The sequence below is a fragment of the Scyliorhinus canicula genome, chromosome 14 (genome assembly GCF_902713615.1).
Source record: "Scyliorhinus canicula chromosome 14, sScyCan1.1, whole genome shotgun sequence".
In the NCBI taxonomy this organism is placed as follows: domain Eukaryota; kingdom Metazoa; phylum Chordata; class Chondrichthyes; order Carcharhiniformes; family Scyliorhinidae; genus Scyliorhinus; species Scyliorhinus canicula.
This window is the reverse complement of record NC_052159.1, coordinates 64,177,125-64,200,406: the sequence shown is the minus strand read 5'-3', so window position 1 is coordinate 64,200,406 and position 23,282 is coordinate 64,177,125. Positions and strand designations below refer to the sequence as shown.

General features: G+C 44.9%; 1 protein-coding gene across 2 annotated transcripts in view; it reads right to left on the bottom strand.

The window, feature by feature from the left end:
* pdgfd (platelet derived growth factor d) overlaps positions 1–23,282 on the bottom strand; it is a 212,656-nt gene that overhangs the window by 50,939 nt on the left and 138,435 nt on the right. For both annotated transcript variants that reach the window (XM_038818181.1, XM_038818180.1), the window contains exons 3-4: positions 17,865–18,051; positions 6,347–6,406 (exon numbers count right to left, since the gene is read on the bottom strand). In XM_038818181.1, coding sequence (XP_038674109.1) covers positions 6,347–6,406; positions 17,865–18,051 — 247 coding nt within the window. The remainder of the gene's footprint in view (positions 1–6,346; positions 6,407–17,864; positions 18,052–23,282) is intronic.

The window sequence follows — 23,282 nt, the reverse complement described above, 5'->3', positions numbered from 1 at the left end:
ACCGCAGGACAATTCATGTGTGGGACCAGAAGTGTAGGAAGAGTCTGTAGCTGTTTGAGCTCGAGCTCAGGATTTTGAAGATTGCAAGACAGTTTCAAGGAGGCTGACAGTTTCCCTGAGCATAAGTTCCAGAAGATGGCCACCCCACAGGCAGACAAATCTCAGGATGGTAGATGGATAACCATCTAGAAGAGTAGGGAGAGGCAAGAAGTACATGAGTCTTCCGGGGGAGTGTGCAACTCTCAAATTGGTACTCAAAATTGAAGGCTGCTGTGAATGACCCACTTTGAAGGAATGCAATCCCAACCGTGGCACCAAGGAGAAACAGCAAAGAATAGAAATGCAGGCTCACAGAAGATTCTACAGTCAGGGGATAGGCATATCTCTAACTGTCATCATCAGACCCACTTTTCTGTTGTCTCCCTGGTGCCAATGTAAAGAACATCATGAAGAAAGTGCAGAATATTCTACAGAGGGAACGGAATGATCCAGAATCATAGAATTTCTACAGTGCAGAGGGAGGTCATACAGTCCATCAAGACTGCGCCAAGCACCTGAAAGTGCACCACACCCACGCCAAACCGCCGCCCCACCCCCCCCAAACCCCATCCCCACAACCCACCTAAATGCACATCTTTGGACACTAAGGGGCAATTTAAGTTGGCCAATCCACCTAACCTGCACATCCTTGGACTGTAGGAGGAAGCCACAGCACCCGATGGAAACCCACGCAGAGATGGGGAGATAGTGCAAACTCCACACAGAGTCACCCAAGGCCGGAGTTGAACCCAGTTCCCTAGTGCTGTGAAGCAGCAGTGTTAACCACTGTGCCACCATGCTGCCAGAAGTCGTGGTGCATGTGAATGCCAACAACATTAAGTGTGCAAGTATTCAGGTCCTACAGTCAGACTTTTGGTTGCTAGCGAAGAACATAACAAGTAGGACATTGAAGGTAGTCATGTCTGATTACTCCCAAAGCCATGTCCTAGCAAGAGTAGAAATAAGGAGATAGGGAGGTTCAATACATGGATTGAGGCATGGTGTAGGAAGGAGAGCTTCAGATTCTTGGTCATTGAGACCAATTCTGAGATAGGAGGCATCTGTTCAAATGGGACAGAGTGTATTTCAGTTGGACTGGGACCAATGTCCTCATGGGAATGTGGTGTAGAGGGAGTAATGAAAACGTGCCTTAAAAATGATGAGGACTGAGAACCTAACATGCACAAACACAAAGTGTTCATGAAAGATAGGGAAGAAAAAAAGAGGTGGGGTGGCAGTACTGATTAGGGAAGACATTGTAGTTTTGGAAAGAAAGGATGTCCTAGATGAGGCAAGGATGGAATCCAGTTTGTTCACAGCTGTTGGCATGCAACTGGGGTATTCCATAGGCCTGAAAGGAATAGAGGAGCAAATCTACAGAGAAATTACAGACGTGCAATATTTAGAGAGTGGTGATATTTGGGGACTTCAATTCCCCAATATTGATTGGGATAATGTTAGATGAAAGGGAAAGGAGGGAAAGGAATTTTTGAAATGTGTTCAGGAGCAGTTGACCAGTGCATTTTCAGTCTGAAGGAAGCATGACTTGAACTGTGCTGGGGAATGAGATGGGACAAGTGAACCAAGTGTCTGTGGTAGAATGAGCATTGTATCGTAAGGTTAAGATTAGTAATGGAGAAGAACAAGGCACAATCTAAAAATAGAAATAGAAATTGGAAGAGGGCTAAGTTCAATGGGACGAGAAGGGATCTACTTCAGGTAAAATGGAAGCAAAGTTTGACAGGAAATTCTGTATCAGAACAGTGGAGACCTTTAAGAAAGTGATGTTTCAGGTACAGGCTATGTCCATTCCGATACAAGGGAATGGGAAGGAAACCACAGCCAAGGTTCCTTGGATGATGGGGAAGAAAGAATGAGAATAAAATGGACTTAAAGAAAAAAGGAAGCCGAAAAACATCTACTGGCATATAAATAGTAAGCGGGTAGAAATAGGCGGTCTTGGGCCTAATGGAGACAGAAGACAATATAATCTTTGGAACACTGGCAAGGCAAGAATACTTAATGAATGTTTTGTATTAGTGTTTACTAAAGATAGGAATCGGACAAATGTTGGTAGAAGTGGAGACGGTAGAGGTAATGGACAAGGTAAAAATTGATAGGTAGGATATACTGAAAAGGCTGCCTATACTTGGAATGGATATGGCACATGGTCTAGATGGCTTATATCCCAGGTTGCCAAGGGAAGAGGGGGTGGAGACAATGGGAGAGTTTGCTGTCATCTTCAAATTTTTGCTAGATGGGGGAGAGGTGTCAGAGGGTTGGAAAGTGACATATGTGGCACCCTTGTCCAAGAAAGAGTGTAAGGATATTCCGAGTATCTATAGACCAGTCAGTTTAACAGTTTTAGAAACAACAGTCAGAGAAAACAAATAACAGGCACTTGGAGGGTGCGGATGAAACAAAGATTGGCCGGGTGGTTAACAGTGAGGTTGAGTGTTTTGCGTTACAGAAATAGAGAGACGGATTGGTTAAATGGGCAGAAAAGTGGCAGATGGAATTTAACCCTGAAAAGTGTGAGGTGATATACTTTGGAAAGAGTAATGTGACATGGAAATATTCAACAAATAGGCTGACACTGGGAAGTTGTGAGGAACAAAGGGACCCTGGCATGTTTGTCCATAGATCTCGGAAGGCAAAAGGGCAGGTTAATAGGGTGGTGATAAAGGCATATGGAACACTTGCCTTTATCAACCGAGGCATAGATTACAAAAGCAGGGGGGTTAAGTTGAAGTTGTATAGAACTTTGGTGAGACCCCTACTGGAGTACTGTGTGCCATTCTGGTCACCACATTAAGGAAGGATGTGATTGCACTGGAGTGGGTGCAGAGGTGATGCACTAGGATGTTGCCTGGGATGGGACATTGAAGTTATAAAGAGAGGTTGGAAAGGCTTGGGTTATTTTCACTGGAGCAGAGAAGACTGAGGGGGGGACCTGATTGAGGTTTACATGATTATGAGGGCATGAACAGAGTGGATGGGGAGCAGCTATTCCCCTCAGTTGAAGGGTCAGTTATGAGGGGACACAAGTTCAAAGTGCGGGGCAGGATGTTTAGGGGAGATTTGAGGAAAATTAGTTTTTTCCCAGAGGGTGGTGATGGTCTGAATGCACTGCCTGGGAGGGTGGTAGAGGTGGGTTGCTTCACATCCTTTAAAAAGTACCTGGATGAGCACATGGCACGCCACAACATTCAAGGCTATGGGCCAAGTGCCAGCAAATGGGATTAGATAGTTGGTGCCAAAGGGCCTTTTCTGCGATTCTGAGAGGGTTTAGTTTGTTAAGGAGAAACAACACAGATTTGAAAAAGGCAGATTATGTCTGACTAATTGAATTTTTTGATGAAATAAGAAGGTTAATGAGGGGTTAGCAATGGATATTATTTTTATAGATTTTAAGAAAGCATTGGTCAAAGTACAACATCCAAGTGTAGTTAACAAAATTGAGCTCATGGAATAGGAGGATCAATGTGAGCTTGAATAAAAAATCGTCTTGAGGACAGAAAACAGCAAGTTGTGGTAAATGATTGTTCTTCAGCCTGCAGGATGGCAGGCTAATATTTCTCAAGGGTCAGTGCTGGGATCACTGCTTTTTTGCGAGATATAAATGACTTGGATCTTGGAATACAGTACAATTTCAAAATCTGACGATGAAACCAAAGAATGAGGATGATACATATCAACTGCATTAGTATCTGGATAGGCTAGCAGAAAAGGCTGATAAATGTGAGATGATGTATTTTGGCAGAAGCGGGAGAGAGAAGCAATATCTACTTAATGCCACAGTTCCAAAGTGTGTGCAGAGACAGAGTGAGCTGCGGTTCATGTGTATAGATTTAGAAGTCAGCTAAGCATATAGGATCTTAGCCTTCATAAATATGGACATTGATTAGGTATGCTGAACTTTTCTAAAGCTCTAATTAGGACACAATTAGATTATTGCGTCCAGTTCTGGCCACAAAACTTTAGTAAGGATGTGAGGGTCCTTAAAAGGACGCTGAGGAAATTTACCAGACTAACCCCTGGGATGGCAGGATTGTCGTATGAGGAGAGATTGGGTTGACTTGGCCTGTATTCACTGGAGTTTAGAAGAGTGAGGGGGATCTCATTGAAATGTTTACAATTCTGACAGGGATGGACATACTTGATGCAGGGGTAATGTTCCCCCTGGCTGGAGGGGTTTAGAACAAGGAATCACGGTCTCAGGATATGGGGTAAATCATATTGGACTGAAGTGAAGAGAAATTTCTTCAGAGGGTAGAGAACCTGTGGAATTCTCTACCACAGAAGGCTATGGAGGCCAAGTCACTAAACGTATTTAAGAAAGAAATAGATTTCTAGGTACAAAAGGCATCAAACGGTATGGAGAGAGGGACTGTGGCATTGAGGTAGAAGATCAGCGATGATCACATTGATTGACAGAGCAGACTCGATGGGCCAAATGGCCCACTCCTGTTCCTACTTTTAGTTTCCATGAGGGATTTTCATTGTGAGATGAGATTGGAGAAGCTAGGTTTGTTTTCCTCAGGGTAAAAGAAAATGAATTGAGATCTGATGGAAGTGTACAAGATGATGAGAAGTTTAGATAAAGTATACAAGGAAAAGCCGTTCCAATTAGCAATGACCAGGGGACACAGATATAAGATTTTGTGCAAGTAATAAAAGGGAATGTGAGGAAGAATGTTTTTTTATACAGCAAGTGGTAATGATCTGAAACTTGCTGTCTATATTGGTCGTGGATGCAGAAACAATCAATGATTTCAAAAGAAACTTGAATGGGCACTTGCAGGGCTATGGGGATTTTCACAGTAACCTCATTGCAGTTTTAATGTAAGCCTACTTGTGACAATAATAAAGATTATTATTAGAGAGCAGGGACATGGACAAAATGGATTGCTGTAAGGAGTGCTGGCATGAACTCAATGGGCTGAATGGCCACCTTCGGTGCCATAATAATTCCATAAGACTTGGTGTTCCAGGCATTTAGATCATTAAAATAGCACAAACAGGTACCTAAAACATATAATGGCTATTGGAGCTGGGTTTTATACCTAAATAATTAGAATACAAGGGTAGAAGTCAAGCTCTGGCTAAATAAAGCTTTGATCTGGCCATATCTGGAATACCGTGATTAGTTCTGGGCACCACACCTCAGAAAGGGTACATACCTTGGAGGGAGTGCAGCATATCTTTACCAGAATTGTACCCAAGCTTCTTGGTTATCCCAGGATTGATTATGCAAACTAATAATATTTCCCTAGAATTTAGAAGGTGATTTGATCAAAGTTTTCAAAATATTCAGAGAAACAGAAAGATTGTATTATTGGGGAGTCTATTACCAAGGGAAGAGTATGGAGTGAAATTAGAAAAGATTTCTGCACACAAAGCAGAGTAGAAGTTTAGAACTCTTTTTTTCCACAAATAGCGAGATCAACTGATGATTTTAAATCTGACATTGATAGATTTTTGTTATCCCCAAAATATTAAGGAATAAGGGGCGGGATTCTCCGACCCCCCCGCCGAGTCAGAGAATCCCCGGGGGGGGGGCGATGTGAATCCCACCCCGCCGCTCCGACGCCGGCTGCCGGTTTGCGGGTAGGGTTTATGCCGCACCGGTTGGAGACTGTTGGCAGCCCCCCCCCCCCCGGCAATTCTCCGGGCCCCGATGGGCTGAGCGGCCACCCGTTTTCGGCCAGTCCCGCCGCCGTGAAATGGACATGGTCCACCATGGCAGGGCCTGGCTTGTCGGCCATCTAGTGGGGTCCTCAGGGGGGTGCAGGGGGATCTGGCCCCGGGAGGGGGGGGCATGGTGGCCTGGCCCGCGATCGGGGCCCACCGATCTGCAGGCGGGCCTGTGCCATGGGGGCACTCTTTCCCTCTGCGCCGGCCTCTGTAGGGCTTCTCCATGGCCTGCGCGAAGAACAAGGCCCCATGTGCATGCTCAGGAACACGCCGACGGTGCTGCACATGCACGGGACCATGGCAGCCCTTCGGTGCCAATTGGCGTGGTGCCAACCCCACCGCCGCCGGCCTAGCCCCCAGAAGTGCGGAGGATTTCGCAACTTCTGGGTGGCCCGACACCGGAGTGGTTCGAGCCGTTCTTGGCGCCGGTGTTGGGCCATCCTGCCGATTGAGGGAGAATCCCGCCCGAGGTCACAGCCATGACCTCAGTAAATGGCAAAAGAGGTTTGAGGGGCTAATTATGGTCTATACTGATCTGACCTTAAGGGTATTTCTGGATGACAAAATGTATTAAATACTTTGTAACAGAACAGCGTAAAAAATTACTTACCGATACAGAACTTGTGACCGCTTCCCAGTTCGATTTTGAGGGCTGCGGCTGTAAATCGTCCTGAAACAGAACAAAATAAACGTCCATTGATCAAGGTCCTTATTCATGTGATTCATGTATCTTGTAGCTTTGTGATGAAAGTGTTCAATGTGCTCTTCCTGACAAGGTGCGGGGGGGGGGGGGGGGGGGGGGGGGGAGAGTGGGGGGTGGGGGGGGGTGAGGAGGTGGGGGGAAGAGTGGGTTCTCATGAATACTGCAACCAAATTCATTAATGTCCCTCTAATGAAGTGATTTTGCAATAGTAGCTGTGTTTATTTTGTATAATGAAGGTAAATTGCATGATGTGGCTCACACTTGCAATGAGATCAATTTATAAAGGAAGACATGTTGAAAGATTTTACGAAATGTGATGCTTTCAGTTTTCTAGCTCAGTAAGAAGTCTTACAACACCAGGTTAAAGTCCAACATGTTTGTTTCAAACACGAGCTTTCGGACCACAGCTCCTTCCTCAGGTGAATGAAGAGGTATGTTCCAGAAACATATAAATAGACAAATTCAAAGATGCAAGACAATGCTTAGAATGCGAGCATTTGCAGGTAATTAAGCCCACACGAGTGCGGCCTCAACCTGGACCTGGGATTCATGTCGCATTATATTCATCCCCCACCATCTGGCCTGGGCTTGTGAAATCCTACCAACTGTCCTGGCTTGAGACAATTCACACCTCTTTAACCTGGAGTTACCCCTATTTCTGGATCTGTAAAGACTTAATTACCTGCAAATGCTCACATTCTAAGCATTGTCTTGCATCTTTGAATTTGTCTCTATATATGTTTCTGGAACATACCTCTTCATTCACCTGAGGAAGGAGCAGTGCTCCGAAAGCTAGTGTTTGAAACAAACATGTTGGACTTTAACCTGGTGTAGTAAGACTTCTTACTGTGCTCACCCCAGTCCACTGCCGGCATCTCCACATCAGGTTTTCTGGCTTGCAGCTGATTTGTTATTGCTTTACTGTGAAGCTCAATCCAAACTCTCCATTTTTGCAATGTTAGAAAATGAATGTTTTGAAGAGTTTTTTTTGTGAAGTGAACTTGTAAGGACTCAGTGTCACAATGTAACAATTTAACTGTATGAATGCGCAACGTTGTATTTATTATCAGTCTCAGTTAGTTATAAAGTCTCAGCTTCAAGGACGGGATTTGACAGTTTTGGACCGTCACAGGTATTTATTTGTACTGAATGTTGAATTTCATGGGAAGAAACTGAATTGTGTGCGGGACTAAATTCAGATTAACTGAATGCTGCAATGTTCTCAGAATTCACCTCAGAACAATTCCCCTTCCCTCTCACGGCTGATCTTTTCATATCCAAACATTTCATGGTTTCTTTTTTTCTTTGTTTAGCCTCACTCTGCACCCACAGCCTAAGGTGACTTGTAAACTCTGCAGCTTTATTATGTTCAGACCCTGATTTATACGAGCAATTTCTGTACAACAAGGTTTTCTTCCAGGAAATGCCAATGAATATACCAAGAAAAGGTACAGTGTGCTTGAAGAAACCATAGCAAATAGCATAGTGTTATTCTTCTTAGTGGCTTCCACTCTTTGGGTTGCTTTTTCACATCACCTCGGCACCGGAAACAACAAAGGCACCGTCAGCCCAGTCGACTCTGCAAAGTCCTTTTCTCGAACATCTGGAGACTTGTGTCAGTTGGGACAACTGTCCCAGAGATTAATCAAGAATCAACCAGATATAATAACACTCATTGAATCATGCCTTAACGCTTAGGTCCCAGACTCTTCCATCATCATCCCTGGTTATGTTGTGTCCCACTGACAGGGCTAGCCATATTAATACTGTGACTATGAAAGAGGTCAGAGGTTGCCAATTCTGCAGCAAATACCTCACCTCTGAACTCCCCAAAGCCTGTCCATCATCGCCAAGGCACAAGTCATGACGGAATACTGCTTAGTTACCTGGAGCGAAACAGCCGTCAATGGCAAAGCAGCCCATTCAATCATTATCTCATCCATTGCCTGAAAGATTCACTTCCTCCACCACCAGCATACAGTGGTAGCTGTGCGTACTATATGTAAGCAAGAGCCTTGGGAAGTTGCTTTGGCAGCACCTTCCAAATCTATGACCTCTACCACCAAGAAGGGCAACAGCAGCACATGCATGGAAGCCCAACCCCGGCAAGTTCCCCTCCAAGCCACACACTGTACTGACGTGGAACTGTATTGCCATTTCTTCACCATCGTCTGGTAAAATCCTGGAACTCCCTTTCTAAGAGCACTGTGGGTGTACCTACACCAAATGGACTGCAGCAGTTCAAGAAGGCGGCACCCCAGCAACTTCTCAAAAGCAATTCGGAAGGATAATAAATGCTGACTTTGTCAGTCATACTCGCAGCCCATGATCATGATTCCAGACCTCAACATCCCAGTTGTCATACACCTCACAATCTCCTTGCCATCTCTCCCGAATTTTAAGACACCACACACAGACATTGATATGTATTCTTATGTCAATAATTCCAACTGCACTCCCAAAGTTATTTTTAATAAATTGAATTGTATGTAAATTTCTCACTTGATAGTAATGTCACATAGAGCACTATTTTTCAAATGACCTTGAGTCATGTCAAATAGAGATTCACTTGTGTTTTCTAGGAGCCATAGAATCCCGACTGTTCAGAAGGAGGCCAATCAGCCCATCAACTCTGCACTGACCCTCTGAAAGAGCACCCTACCTAGGCCCACTCCATAACCATATCCACATAATCCCACCTAACCTACAGGTCAATTTTATCATTGGCAATCCACCTAACCTGCACATCTTTGGACTGTGGGTGGAAACCGGAGGATCTGGAGAAAAGCCACGTAGACACGGAGAGAACGTGCAAGACTCCACATAGACAGTCAGCTGAGGTTGGAATTGAACCGGGGTCCCTGCCGCTGTGAGGCAGCAGTGCCAACCACTGTGCCCCCATGCCACCCTGGAAGGAAGGAAATGGCATGCTTTGTTTTCCCATGTCATTCCTCACATGTTGAGCTCTGGTCCAAGCTGGACCACCTTGAGCTGATGCCGAAATTTCCCACCGGATGAAAGTCAATCTGTGACTGACTGGATGAAGTAATAACATAAGCCTGAGAACAGATCACCTATGTACCCATTGCCGTGGTGAGTCATAGGATTGGAATGAACCCAAGTCCATTCTCTACCCGGGTCCCGGCCACCCTCTTCTCCAAAACGAGATCAACCCAATGCGGATCATGGCCTGAAATCGCTATTGCTGAATAATTGGACCTCCTAACCCCAGCCAATAGCGCCTTCCCCACCGTGAAAAAGTCTGGGTGTGATTCTCCGCCCCCCACGCCGGGTGGTAGAATAGCAGGAGAGCCTCCCGACATTTTTCACTCCCCCCCGCTATTCTCCCCCCCCCCCCCCACGCCCGACCCACGCCACGAATTGGCGCTTGCCGTTTTTTGTGGCGAGCGGCGATTCTCCGAGGCCGATGGCCCGATGGCCCGAGCGGCCGGGCCTTCACGCCCGTTTCAACATGGCAGCAAACACACCTGCTCGCAGCCGTCGTGAAACGGGCGCCAGATGCCCGTTTGGGTCATCTGGGGGCCCGATTGGCCCGGCAGTACCACGGCCGTGCCAAGGGGGGCATAGGCCCATGATTGGTGCCCACCGATCGCGGGCCGTGCGTCCGTAACGGACGCACTCTTTTCCCTCCGCCGCCCCACAAGATCAAGCCGCTACGTCTTGCGAGGCGGCTGTGGGAAAAGACGGCAACTGCGCATGCGTGGGTTGGCATTTTCCAACCTGCGCATGCGCTGCCGACGTCATCGGCCGCGTCAGCCGGCGTGACGCTTGATGTGCGGCCTTGACGACCGTCGTCAAGGCCGCGTCGCTGTGACGCACGGGGCCGCGCTCCTAGCCCCGCTCGGGGGGGAGAATCGGCCCCGGAAGTGGGCGTGAAGGCTGCCGTAGGTCACGGCCTGTCCCACGGCAGCCTTTACGATTCTCCGCATTTGCGGAGAATCTCGCCCTCTATCTTTGAATACACTTTATGTACCGGGGAGGAAAATGAATACTCCCGTTCCATCGGACGTAAGACCTCCATGGGTCCACTCCTCCCATCCCTCTCATGAGCCCAGCCAGTGCCATCGCCCCCCACCACCCCCCCCCCCTCCCCGCTTACTGGGCCAGCGAGCGTGGCTAAGACCTGTCCATCCTCGGCTCTTGCACCATATTCCAATGCCCCTCCCACCATTATTAACTTGTGGGAATCCAAAATCCGAAAGGCGCCCAGCACTGTCTTCACCAACCCCGTATCATCCCAGTTGGGCCATATGCGCTCGTCAGTGCCACCAAGCTCCCCTCTAACACCTCTGTCACTATCACATACCTGCCTCCCTGGTCCGCCACCACCTTCTGAATCTGAAAGCTCACTCTCTTGCTCACCAATACCGCTACTCCCCAGACCCGCTATCAAATCCCGAATGGAAAACCTGACTCACGCAACGCCTTACCTGACCCTTCACCCTCAGATGAGTCTCCTGCAGTACCACAACATTGGCGTTTAAGCTCTTTAAATGTGTAAAAACCCTCAACCTCTTCACGGACGCCCCTCACGCCCTCACGTTCCATGTTACTATTCTGACCAGGGGTCTCTCATCCCCCCGCTCCTCTTATCTGCTATCATAATAACCATGTACAAGCATGTACACTATTTGATTCAAGTGGAACCTTTTCACATACAGCTACAACACTGGCACCTCCCCAGCAATGTGGAAAATTGCCCAGGTCTGTCCTATACACAAGAAACAGGACAAATCCAACCCAGCCAATTACCGCCCTATCAGTCAAAGTGAGGGAATGAGTCATCAAGTGTTACCAAACGGTACTTACTCAGCAATAACCTGCTCAATTGGGGTTCCGCCAGTGTCACTCAGTTCCTGACCGCATTACAGCCTTGGTTCAAACATGGACAAAAGAGCTGAGTATAGAGGTGAGGTGAGAGTGACTGCCTTTGATATCAAGGCAGCATTTGATTGAGTATGGCATCAAGGAGCCCTAGCTAAACTGGAGTCAATGGGAATCAGAGGGAATAAAACTGCTGGTTGGAGTCACACCTGGACAAAGGAAGGTGGTTGTGGTGGTTGGAGTTCAATCACCTCAGCTCCAGGACATCACTGCAGGAGTTCCTCAGTAAGAAGTCTTACAACACCAGGTTAAAATCCAACAGATTTGTTTGGAATCACTAGCTTTCGGACCACAGCTCCTTCATCAGGTGAGCGACTTGCCTGGATGAGTGATGCTCCGGCAACTCTCAAAAAGCTCGGCACTATCCAGGACAAAGCAGCCCACTTGATTTCTCTCCTTTTCACAAGCATTCAAACTCTCCACCATCGACGAACAGTGGCAGCCGTGTGTACCATGTATAAGAGTCACTGCACTCCACCAAGGTTCCTTAGACAACACCTTCCAAACCCATGACCACTATATATAAAAGGACAAGAGTCGCGGATATCTGGGAACACCACCACCTGGAGTTTCCATTCCAAGTCACTCACCGCCCTGACTTGGAAATGTATCATCGTTCCTTCGCTGTCGCTGGGTCAAAATCCAGGGACTCCCTCCTTAACAACACAGTGAATGTACCTACACCATAGACTGCAGCAGTTTAAGTAGGTAGCTCACCACCATCTTCTGAAAGTCAACTTGGGATGGGCAATAACTGTTGGCCTAACCAGTGACGTAAATGAATTTTTAAAAAAAATGACAGGGAGCATCAGATTGGGTTACTGACGTTGGGAAACCTGGTTAGGATTGTCCCCTCTTGATGTTCAAGGCAAGTTGATGGTTCCCGCTGAAGCTCAGCAGGAACCCACTTTGTATCTCATGCACGTTCATTAAAAGAACATCAGGACAGAATTGTGTTCCTCCGACCAATGCCTCACCTGCGGGAATTTATGTTGTTTTGTAACCCTAGTGGACATTGACAGCGTGCACTCTGTGAGGGAGAATACGGAGTCGATGCTGGCTGCAGTTTTGGTGTGTGAGGCAGGGGGTGGGTGGGCAGGGGGATGGGTGGGCAGGGGGTGCGGAGGGATGGGATTTTCAAAAAACTCAAAGGGAGGCTCCAGAAGAGAAGAGGGGGGTATGGATGAAAACAAGGGATAGAGTGTGGGGGGAAAGAAAGGTATGTATGGGAAGAGGGGAGGTGTGGTGGGGTCAGAGTGTTTCAGAGGGAGAGGGCAGTTGAGTTGGCATTGGGGTTCTGGAGGAGGAACTGGTGGTGCTCGTGATATGAGGGCACGATGAGTATGAGAGGAAGAAATGGGATGCAGTAGGATGGGAGAGTCAGGGTCCGGTATGGCAGGTATATTTCCCATCCGAGGGCGTTCATTGAGGGGTACAAGGATGGTGACCTAGATTACAGGAGTGGGGATGATCAGGCTGTGCATAGTAACATTGACGGGAGTTGGCTCAGCTAGGGTCCAGAGTGATGGGAGAAAACCCAAGGGTTACTGGGGGGGAGATTTGATGATGTTGGGGCATAATTCGTGGGTGACATTGAGATGTTAAGAAGTAGTGGAGATAGTTGAAATGACAATGAAATGAAATAAAAATGAATGAAAATCGCTTATTGTCACAAGTGGGCTTCAAATGAAGTTACTGTGAAAAGCCCCTAGTTGCCACATTCCGGAGCCTGTTCGGGGAGGCTGGTACAGGAATGTTTGAAGTGAAGTTGAAATGAAACATGCACCATCCTGAGACAAAGCGAGCTCCATACCAAGGCAACACTTTGATGTCCAAATGCAAACCATTGCAGGGGGTTGGTTTGCTAAGGTAGGTTGAGTTCAAGGTCAGCACAAATGAACAGCTGAAAGAAAACCCAAATAAAGATGTGGAGAATGTATGAGAGCTTTCTCATTTGCTATGCCTCACTATTTGGTGAAAACCACATGGCAGTAGTTTTGACCCAGAGGGTTCTCACGACAACCAGATCCTGGGAAGGGTAGAGCTGCCATTGACTCTGAGCCATTGGTCATCAGCTCCAGGAGTAGTTGGGAAGAAGGGAGGAAGGGATGGAGGAGGATCACTACAAGGGGCATAATGGTGAATGGTAGCTAAGTTGCGACTGCAAATCTCCATCCTCCCGAGGTAATGGAGCTGCCAGACAAGTGCTCATGTGGTTAGTACCACACAAAAAGCTACTTAATAAGATAAGAGCCCATGGTGTTGGGTAGTATATTAACATGGATAGAGGATTGCCTAACTAATAGAAGACAGAGAGTTGAGATAAGAGGGACCTTTTTTGGATGGCAACCTGTAATTAGTGGAGTGCCACAGCGAACAGTGCTGGGACACAATTATGTGCAATATATATTAATGACTTGGAGGAGGGAAGTGAATGCACTATTGCCAAGTTTGCGGATAACACAAAAATAGATGGGAAGGCAAATGGTGAGGATGTCATGAAGAGTCTATGGAGGGCTATAAACAGGTTAAGTGAGTGGGCAAAAACTTGGCAGTGGGAATACAATGCAGGAAAATGTGAAATCAAGTGATTTGTTTGGAAGAATAAAGGAGCTGAATATCATTTAATTGGAGAAAGGCTGCCGAAAACTGCGCACAGAGAGATTTGGGGATCACAAAAGGTTAGCATGCAAGTTCAGCAGGTAATTGGAAGTCAAATGAAATGCTGGCCTTTATTTCAAAGAGAATGGAGTATAAAAAGAGGGAAATCTTGCTAAAACTATACCAGGCAATAGTTACACTATGTCTGGAATGCTGTGAACAGTTTTGGACACTTAATGAAGGAAAGATATACTGGAATTGGAGTACAGAGAAGGTTTATTACATTGATCCCGAGTATGGAGGGATTTTCCTATGGGGTGGGGGGGGGTTCAGGAGTCATTGGAGTTCAGAAGAATAAGAGGTGACCTTATTGAGAAATCTAGAAGTCGCAGGGGGCTTGACAGGGTAGATGTTGAAAGGCTGTTTCCCTTTGTGAACTAGAGGGAATAATCTCAGAGTAAGCGGTCACCCGTTTACGACAAAGATGAGGAATTTCTTCTCTCAGAGGGTAGCGTAGCTGTGGAATTCCTTACCACAGAGAGCTGTGGAGGCTGGGTCGTTAAGTATGCTCAAGACTGAGTTGGCAGGTTTTTAATCAGTAAGGGAATCAAGGGTTACCAGGGATAAAACAGGAAATTGGAGGTGAGGATTATCATATCAGATCAATCATGATCTAATTAAATAGCAGACACGATGGGCTGAATGGACTACTTCTGCCCCTACGTCTTAGGGTCTTGACATGTTGTTGCCTCCCAAATCTGTGCGCGTCTTTCCCAGAAGTTCATGTCTGAATCCCTCTAATTAGATTTCTTCCCTTGTCCCAGTCCAAGATGCATCTAATCAAAGTCACAAATCTTATGCTGTGAAACTATGACACAGGCAAATTATCCCTCCTTGTCTATCCCAGCCTGTCTGCACACTTTGACATGGTTAACAACATTATCCTCCTCCAGTGCCTCTCTATTGTCTACCTGCTGGGTGCGACTGAATGTGCTTGGTTCCATTCCTATTAATTGTGTCACTTGCAATGGGTTCTGTTCCTGCAATCAACCATTACCTCTGCTGGTCCTCAAATGATTTATCCTTGGCCCCCTCCTATTTCTCAATTACATTCTGCTCATTGGCAACACCATGAGAAGACAAAAGTGTTAATTTTCATATGTATGCTGAAGACACCCAATTCTTTCTCACCTTTGCCACTATGGACTCCTCCATCCTCCACCATTAATTACTAAATTATCAGATTCTTGTCTCACACACAGGACTGGACAAGCAGAAGTTTTCTTCAACTAAATATTGGGAAGACTGAAGACATTGTTTTCTGTCCCTGCTCCGAACACCACTCCCTAACCCCAACTTCCCTCTTCCTGGAAACTGAGGCTGAACCAATCTGTTTGCAGCCTTCGTGCCAAACTTGACATTGGGATAGGCTCCAAACCACAGGTCAACACTATCATTAAAATCTCCTATTTCCACTTGTTATATCGATAGTCTCCACCCTGCCTTAGTTAGTCTCCTGCTGAAATCCTTATCCATTCCTTTTTAATCTCTGGACTTGATTGTTCCACTATACACAAGGCCAGCCTTTTACATTCTGCCCTCTGTAAACTTGAAATCATCAAAAACTCTGCCGTCTGTGACCTAACTCACACTTACAGCCCTGATCACCTAGATCACCCATTCTATTTGTCCTACTCTGACATCCAGTCAAGCGACATTTCAATTTTAAAATTCTCATCCTTTTTATTCCAGTTTTTCCAAATTGCTCCGGAGCCTGACACCTCCCTACCTCTGTTGTATCTTCCAGCGTCACCACTCTCCAAGATAGCTGCGCTCATCTAATTCTGGCCTCTTGAGCATCACCAATTTTAATTGCTCTACCATTGGTGGCTTTGTCTTCAGGCTCTAAGACCTGGAATAGGACTCTTTCTCTCATTCCCTTTTTTCCTACTTTTAAGACATTCCTAAACACCTCTCTGTTTGACCAAGCTTTTTGCTCTCTGCCCTAGAAGCACTTTATGCGGTTCGGTGTTGAATTCTGTTTTACAATGCTCCCGTCAAAATGTCTTGGCACTTTTTATAATGTAAAATGTGTTGCATAAGTAAGATATTTTTAATGACAATTCTAATGCTTACGGTGAAGAATTTCCATTATTTTAATAATAGCATTTTCTTGCTACCGCAAAACATGAACTGCTTAGTTCACGTGTCAGAATCAGATGAGAAAGCATAAACAAGCTGACAGCAGTTAATGCAAATTGTAAATACTCATTGTGTAAGTCACTGGTTTTGCTCAACCAAGGCAAGCAGCATGACAAACATTTATCTTTCTTAGTAATTATTTTGTGGCAATAGATTGTATATCTTTCATGTTTCTTTTTTACTTTGAGTGAGGAATGCATTTGACGAACATTTTGTAATTTTCCAGAAGTCCCTCCAGATATATCTGGCAGGTGGTTAGCCTGTCTATCATTTATGATGCACCTTTCCCCAGAACACTTGCTCATTTTACAACTTATCCTCTGAGAAACCTCTATTTTTTCTTTTGGGAAATAACAAATCTTTTCCTGGAGTGCTTGGCATTCACTATCCCATAGGATGTTCACTTGAGAGGCTGTCAACTCACAGTACTTGTCCTCTCATTGACACACAACGGAGAGGATCAGTGCAGACCTGTCTGGCATCATATTCACACACATCCACATGTATGCTGGGAACAATGAATGATTTATCTGCCTTCTTCTCTTGCCAATATTCTCTCTCAATTTAAAATTTTTTTTTGAGTACCCAATTCATTTTTTCCAATTAAGAGGCAATTTAGCGTGGCCAAAACACCTACCCTGCACATCTTTGGGCTGTGGGGACGAAACCCAAACAAACATGTGGAGAATGTGCAAACTCCAGACAGACAGTGACCCAGAGCCGGGATCGATCCTGGAACCTCGGTGCCGTGAAGCAGCAGTGCTAACCACTGCGTCACCGTGCTACCTTCTCCCTCAATTTAGCCTGCAGAAGGAGGGTAAATAATCAAATACATTTATCTCTGTCTTCATGTAAAGTATAAAATAATTCTCATCTTTATTTCAGGTGAATTCTTTTGACGCTGCTAATTTCTGATAAATATAGATCCATTTTGTCAATTCGTATCATGATGGAATACAACATTTTCCATAAACTGCTAGTAAGGTTGACAATCGATCTTGTGTCGAACAATGTCAACAAATTAAATTCATTTAATAGATAATCATAAATTAAATAATAATAAAACATCCCAGAGAGCTTCACAGGAGAGCTATATGATGAATTATGGCCAAAATTATCTGGCTGTTTGCTGGCAGTGAGATTTTCTGGTACCACTGACAGCACAGCACCGCCCATAGCTTTCCTGACGGGGTGGGGTGGCTTCAAAGGGATTCCCATTGACAGTGATGGGAACAGAGAATCCCATTGCCAATGGATGGCATGCCGCCTCCCGCCACCGGGAAGCAGGCAGCTGGGAGGCTGGAGAATCACGCCCCATGTCACCGAGCCACATAAGGAGGTATTAGATCAGATGACCAAAACCTTGGTCAAAGTCTTAAAGAGTGCCTTAAAGGAGAAACGTGCGGGAGAGACAGAGAGGTACAGGGAAGTTGTTTTCCAATGTAATAGAATTGTTATACATTCTTTCCAAATTCATTTCAAAAACTTCCTGGAAACATACACAAATTGCAGTATTGGTTACTTTATATGGGGTATCTTTAGACACGATTATCACACATGACATTTAGATTCACACTGGAGTGTAATAGCCTAACTGACAGTGTCTTCACAGCAATTAAACCAAACTCCATCATTCAACTAAACTGTGAATTGAAAAGTCCACTGATGATCATATCTGTGATTCCGAGTTACAAATCTACTGACGAATATTACTTACCACTTCGACTGGAGAGTAATAAATGCGAAATCCAGGCTTGGCCACAAAATATTCATCTGATTTAAAGGTTATCCTAAGCCTATTATTTTTTGATATTAGTCTTGGGGGAACTTCTTTATTTCCACACCATCTTCCACGAATAATTCGGTTTGTGTCAGAGATATCTTCCACCTCTACAAAGTCGTATCTAAATGGTAGAGAATGTAAAGATGAATGGTTACTTTTCTAATTAACATACTTTCTTTCAAAATAAAAGTTGTGTACCCTGGGAGATTCTGTGGGTAAATGAAGCATCTCATGCAGTACTGATTAATACAGTCAAATGCAGGGTGGCACGGTGGCACAGTGGTTAGCACTGCTGCCTCACTGCGCCAGGGACCTGCGTTCAATCTGTCCTCTGGTGACTCTGTGGAGTTTGCACTTTCTCCCTGTGTCTGCGTGGATTTCCTCCGAGTGCTCCGGTTTCCTCCTATAGTCCAATGTGCAGGTAAGGTGGATTGGCCTGGCTAAATTGACCCTTAGTGTTTAGGGATGTGTAGGTTAGGTTAAGGGGTTATAGGAATAGGGTGGGAAAGTGGAGTTGGGTGGAGTACTCTTTCAGAGGATCGGTGCAGAGTCGATGGGCTGAATGGCTTCCTTCTGCACTATAAGGATTGTATGATTTTCTAAGAATATCCCTCCTTTATGGCTGGATTTCATTGAATTGGGGGGACAGTCCATGGAGATGTTAAAATGGTGACTTTAACCCAAAGCCATGATTCCCAACCCCATTCCCAGCAACCCCAGTTTTATTAGGGTGTTGGAACAGCTGATTGACAGTTCTTGCATCCTGATGTATTCTGTAAATTGCATGATATTCATTTGCACAAGATAAAGAGTTTTCAATTGATTACAGTTTCAGCTATTGATACTTTAAAGGATCTGGTTGATTGTCACTTTGAAAGGGCTGTAGTGAAATTAGTGTTTTTTAAGAATATAGGAAGTTCTGAATAAATGACTATTTTTTCCCCATGCTTTAACACATATGATTTTGAGTAAGGGGTTCATTGATTATTTTGTACAGAGTTTATAGTGGGTGAATGGGCATGGAAGTTCCAGGGCTTGGCATGGAGAGTATGAGGAATCATTGGGTGTGGCTAGCGGACATACCTTGGCATGGAGTGAATGAAGGGCTATTTTGGGTAGGTGGAGGATATGAGGGGCCATGGGGGCTGGGTGGAGGCAGAGCTTGACATGGAAGGTATAAGGGGTCCTGGGGATGGGTGGAATGCCATAGTTTGGCACGGAGGGTATGAGGGGTCATGCAGGGGTGTGTTGTGGCTGGTGAGCTTGAGTTATCCTGCGTTCGCACAAATAGTCCATAGGGAGGGTGTGGGAGGTGAGAGAGTGTAAGGGGAGAGGGCCAGAGGGCTGTTCTTTGTTTTGCTGTCGCTATTACAACTGGGACTGAATCCAAGAGCACTGATGCAGAGCTTTTAAACAGCCTGCCTTGGCAGCTGGCAGCCTCTGTGGGCTGCTTCTGGAACCTTTACAACATTGGGTTGGGGGCCGCTCGCTTGACTCTAAATTTCCCGACTCCCGCTACCTGTCTCTAAGTTAAAAATCCAGTCCTTGATCTCTGGTCGGTATTCAGCTACCTGACACTAGCTGGGTTACAGGTGTTACAGTGGGTCTCAGTAGACCTGGGTTAAAGAGAAAAAGCACAGCCAGAGATCCCATTATTGATCACTATCCCATCACATTGGCTGGTAAATATGTGCGTGTCAGTGTCGGGGGTGGGGGGGGGGGGGGGTGGGAATGCAGAGTTGGACTGAGTTGTGGTTATTTCTCCCACCAACTCCACAATGGGAACATTCAGGAAGAAATCTTCTGGACTTGATTCTTGCAGAACCAGCTGCACCATTTTCAGGTTGGAAAAGAGAGATATGCATTTATATAGCGTCTTTCACCACCACCAGATGTCTGAAATTGCTTCACAACAAATAACATAATCTTGAAATGTAGCTACTGCTCTAATGTAGTATACGCAGCAGCAAAGTTCTGCACAGCAAACGTATCTCACAAACAGCAATGTTGTAATGACCAAATAATTTGCTTTGGTGCTGTTGGCTGAGAGATAAATATTGGTCAAGACACCAGGGATAACTCCTACCCATCTTCGAAATAGTTCCATGGGAGCTTTTACATCCACCCAGGCAGGCAGAAGGGCCTTACCTTCACATCTTATCTGCAAGACAGCACCTTTGACAGTGCATTGCCCCCTAGCTGAGGGTGAGAGAAGTGCGAGATAGGTAAAGTTCTTTCTCACCGGTTGTCAGGCATTTTTCAAGCAATGCTAGCACTCTGAGGCGAAATGCTTTGAACAGAAGCAGCCTCTCACCAAGCAATGGCTTGAGCTCTCCAGTGGAAGCAGTCAAAGCCTCCACTGAAGAAGTTCTTCCCATTGAGCACTCACTTCAGGGATCCTGTTGTGTTGTTGTCCAGTCGGGAAACTCACCCACTGGCTGGGAATCCAGAATTGAGGATTAAAAGAAATCCTAAAATGTTTTTTTTAGGTACCTTAATAATTTAACTGACTAATAAAAGGGGATTTCCTGCTTATCTTCAATCCCATCCTAAAGGATCCAATGAAAGGGTGGGACGATATCGGGCTCTGGATCTGTCATTAATTTCAGGGGATTTGACTCCACCCAAACAAGCCAACTCATGCACCTCCCAAGCTTATACAGGTATAGGATATATGGCACAATAGGAATCCATTTGGCCCAAACAGTCTCTGCTGGTTGGCAAAATTTCCCCTCACTCTCGCGATCACATCTGGAGACTGGTAACCTGGCAGGAGAAACAACGTGTTTGCTGCATTGATACTCCAGTACAGGATATCACCTTCAAGTGGGAAGAACAAACCAACAAGGGATGAAAGCAAACAATTATTTTGTTCTGCAGCATTTCTGAAAGTTACCCTGAATATGTACATGAATGGAGACCAGCTAAACAATGTAAAGCTCGGGTATTTGAAAAGAAAATCAGTTACATTCTTAAATGAGATAGGCATATTCTCTCAAATAATTATCTGGCTCCAACTTTCCAGCTCTTCGACCATAGCAGTGTAGTTTATGGAATCTAAAGTGCAAAGCCAAGTATTTTTTAAATGTGACTGGGGGGGTGGGGGGGGGGGGGGGGGGGGGTGGGGGCGGTTTATACCTTTACCACCCTTTCAGGCAATGAACTCCAGACCCCCACAACCGTCTGGGTGAAAACAAATTCTCAGCTCCCAGTTAAACTTCTGCCAATTACTTTAAATCTATGTCCCCTGGATAGGTCCTTCCTATCCACTCTATTGAGATCACCACAATTTCATACACTTGAATTAAATCTCCCATGTGCAAGAAAACAACTCCAGACTATTGAATCTTTCTTTTGTGGCTAAAATCCTTGAGTCCCATCAACTTCCTCGTAAATCACCTCTGTACCCTCTCTAGTGCAATCACATCCTTTCTGCAATGCGGTGAGATGAACTATATGCAGTACTCTGTGGATTAACTGGTGTTTTATATAGTTCTAGCATAACTTTCCTATTTTTGTGTTCTATGTCTCAGCTGAAAAATAACTGTCTCTTTTACCGTTGTAGCCACCTTATCTAATTGTCCTGCTACCTTTGTGGATCTGTCAACATATATTCCAAGTACTCCTGTACCAGCTGAAGTTATTCATGAAGGCCCCGCCTTCTCAACCTTGCCCCAAGCCTGTGGTGTGGTGATCCTCAGATTAAATCACCACCTGTCACGACTTTATTTACCTTTACTCTAAGGTCCTTCTTTTCCTCTACATTTCTCGGTGGCCTACATTTACTGTAAATGCCTTTACCTTCTTCGTGCTCACCAAGTGCATTACCTCACACCATAAAACCTCAAGCAGTGATGTTTCCTGGAATTGTGGGAGTTTAAGAAATAAATTAAATTTCATTTCCATTGCATATATTTAAATGTATTACAGCGACTAGGGGCTTTTCACAGTAACTTCATTGAAGCCTACTCGTGACAATAAGCGATTTTATTTTTTCCATTGTGGAATCTCATGTCCTAATTCTTAGTTTTGAAAATGGTTAAAAATGTGACTGTTGAAACGGTTTAGAAGAAGATAATTAGTTTCTTAGATTATATGATGACCAATAATAATAATGATAATCTTTATTAGTGTCACAAGTAGGCTTACAGTAACACTCCAATGAAGTTACTATGAAAATCCCCTCGTCACCAAACTCCGCCACTCCACATCAAACATGGCTGACCAGGAATCTCTCCCACTCTTGTCACCAGCCATTGGTGTGTTGAAAGGATTTGAAGGTTGACACTCAACCTATTTGACCGTATTATGAATGCGCCTTCCTTGGCCATCAAGTCCTGGAGTGGAACATGAACCCACAGCTTCTGGCTCAGAGGCAGGGACACTACCTACTGCACCACAAGACCTTCTTGACCTTTATCAGTATAGATACAATTCATTACATTCATTGATTTGATTCATTTGATTCCCGCAACAGCCTCCCCGAACAGACGCCGGAATGTGGCGACTAGGGGCTTTTCACAGTAACTTCATTTGAAGCCTACTTTTGACAATAAGCGATTTTCATTTCATTTCATTTTCATTTCATTTTCATTTCATTAAACATAAGTCAAATCAGACAGAGATTTAGTGCAGCGATGACATATACCTTGCTTGAATTATAGAATTTCTGTTTTTGAAGTTAAAATGGAGATGGGGTAGCAGGCAGAACATTTGCAATTTGCAGTCCTCGAGTTTGTGTGGAATCTTACACTGCTAGTTTAGCTGTATGCGAAGAAATATGCGTAGTCACCTGGTAATATTCACATGCAAATGGATTCAATAATAGCGTCAGTGTCCTTCAGAGCAGCCAGTGCGAATGAATTGTCCTTGAAATTTAAGTATTATTCAAACAGCTTTTTTACTTTCATTTGAAGCAGAATTTCATTAAAATGTTTAAGTAAAGGCACATTGAAGGGGATATGAGTCAATTAATGGATGGTTAGAATGAATAATTTCTAAATGTGATGTCTGGGTCAAACTTTGTTGGGATGAGTATCTATGTGCCCTGTCCCAATATCTAAAGCTAGACAGGAATCCACAAATGAATGTAATTGATGCACAGTCATTTTTTTTCTGTGTTGCTGTTGCATGAAGACATTGTCACAGTGGGCTGACCACACAGGTCAAGAAGCCATCTGTGCTTGTGAAGTCAAATCTGTCACAGCACAGTTGCTGTCTGATAGCTGGTGAAAAATGACAAGAAGCTTGCATGCATGTTCTGTTGGAAAACACGAACAATAATAAGGACAGTTTGTTGAAAACAGGCAGAATAAGTGCCCAGCATATATAATAAGACTAGTGGCTATGTTA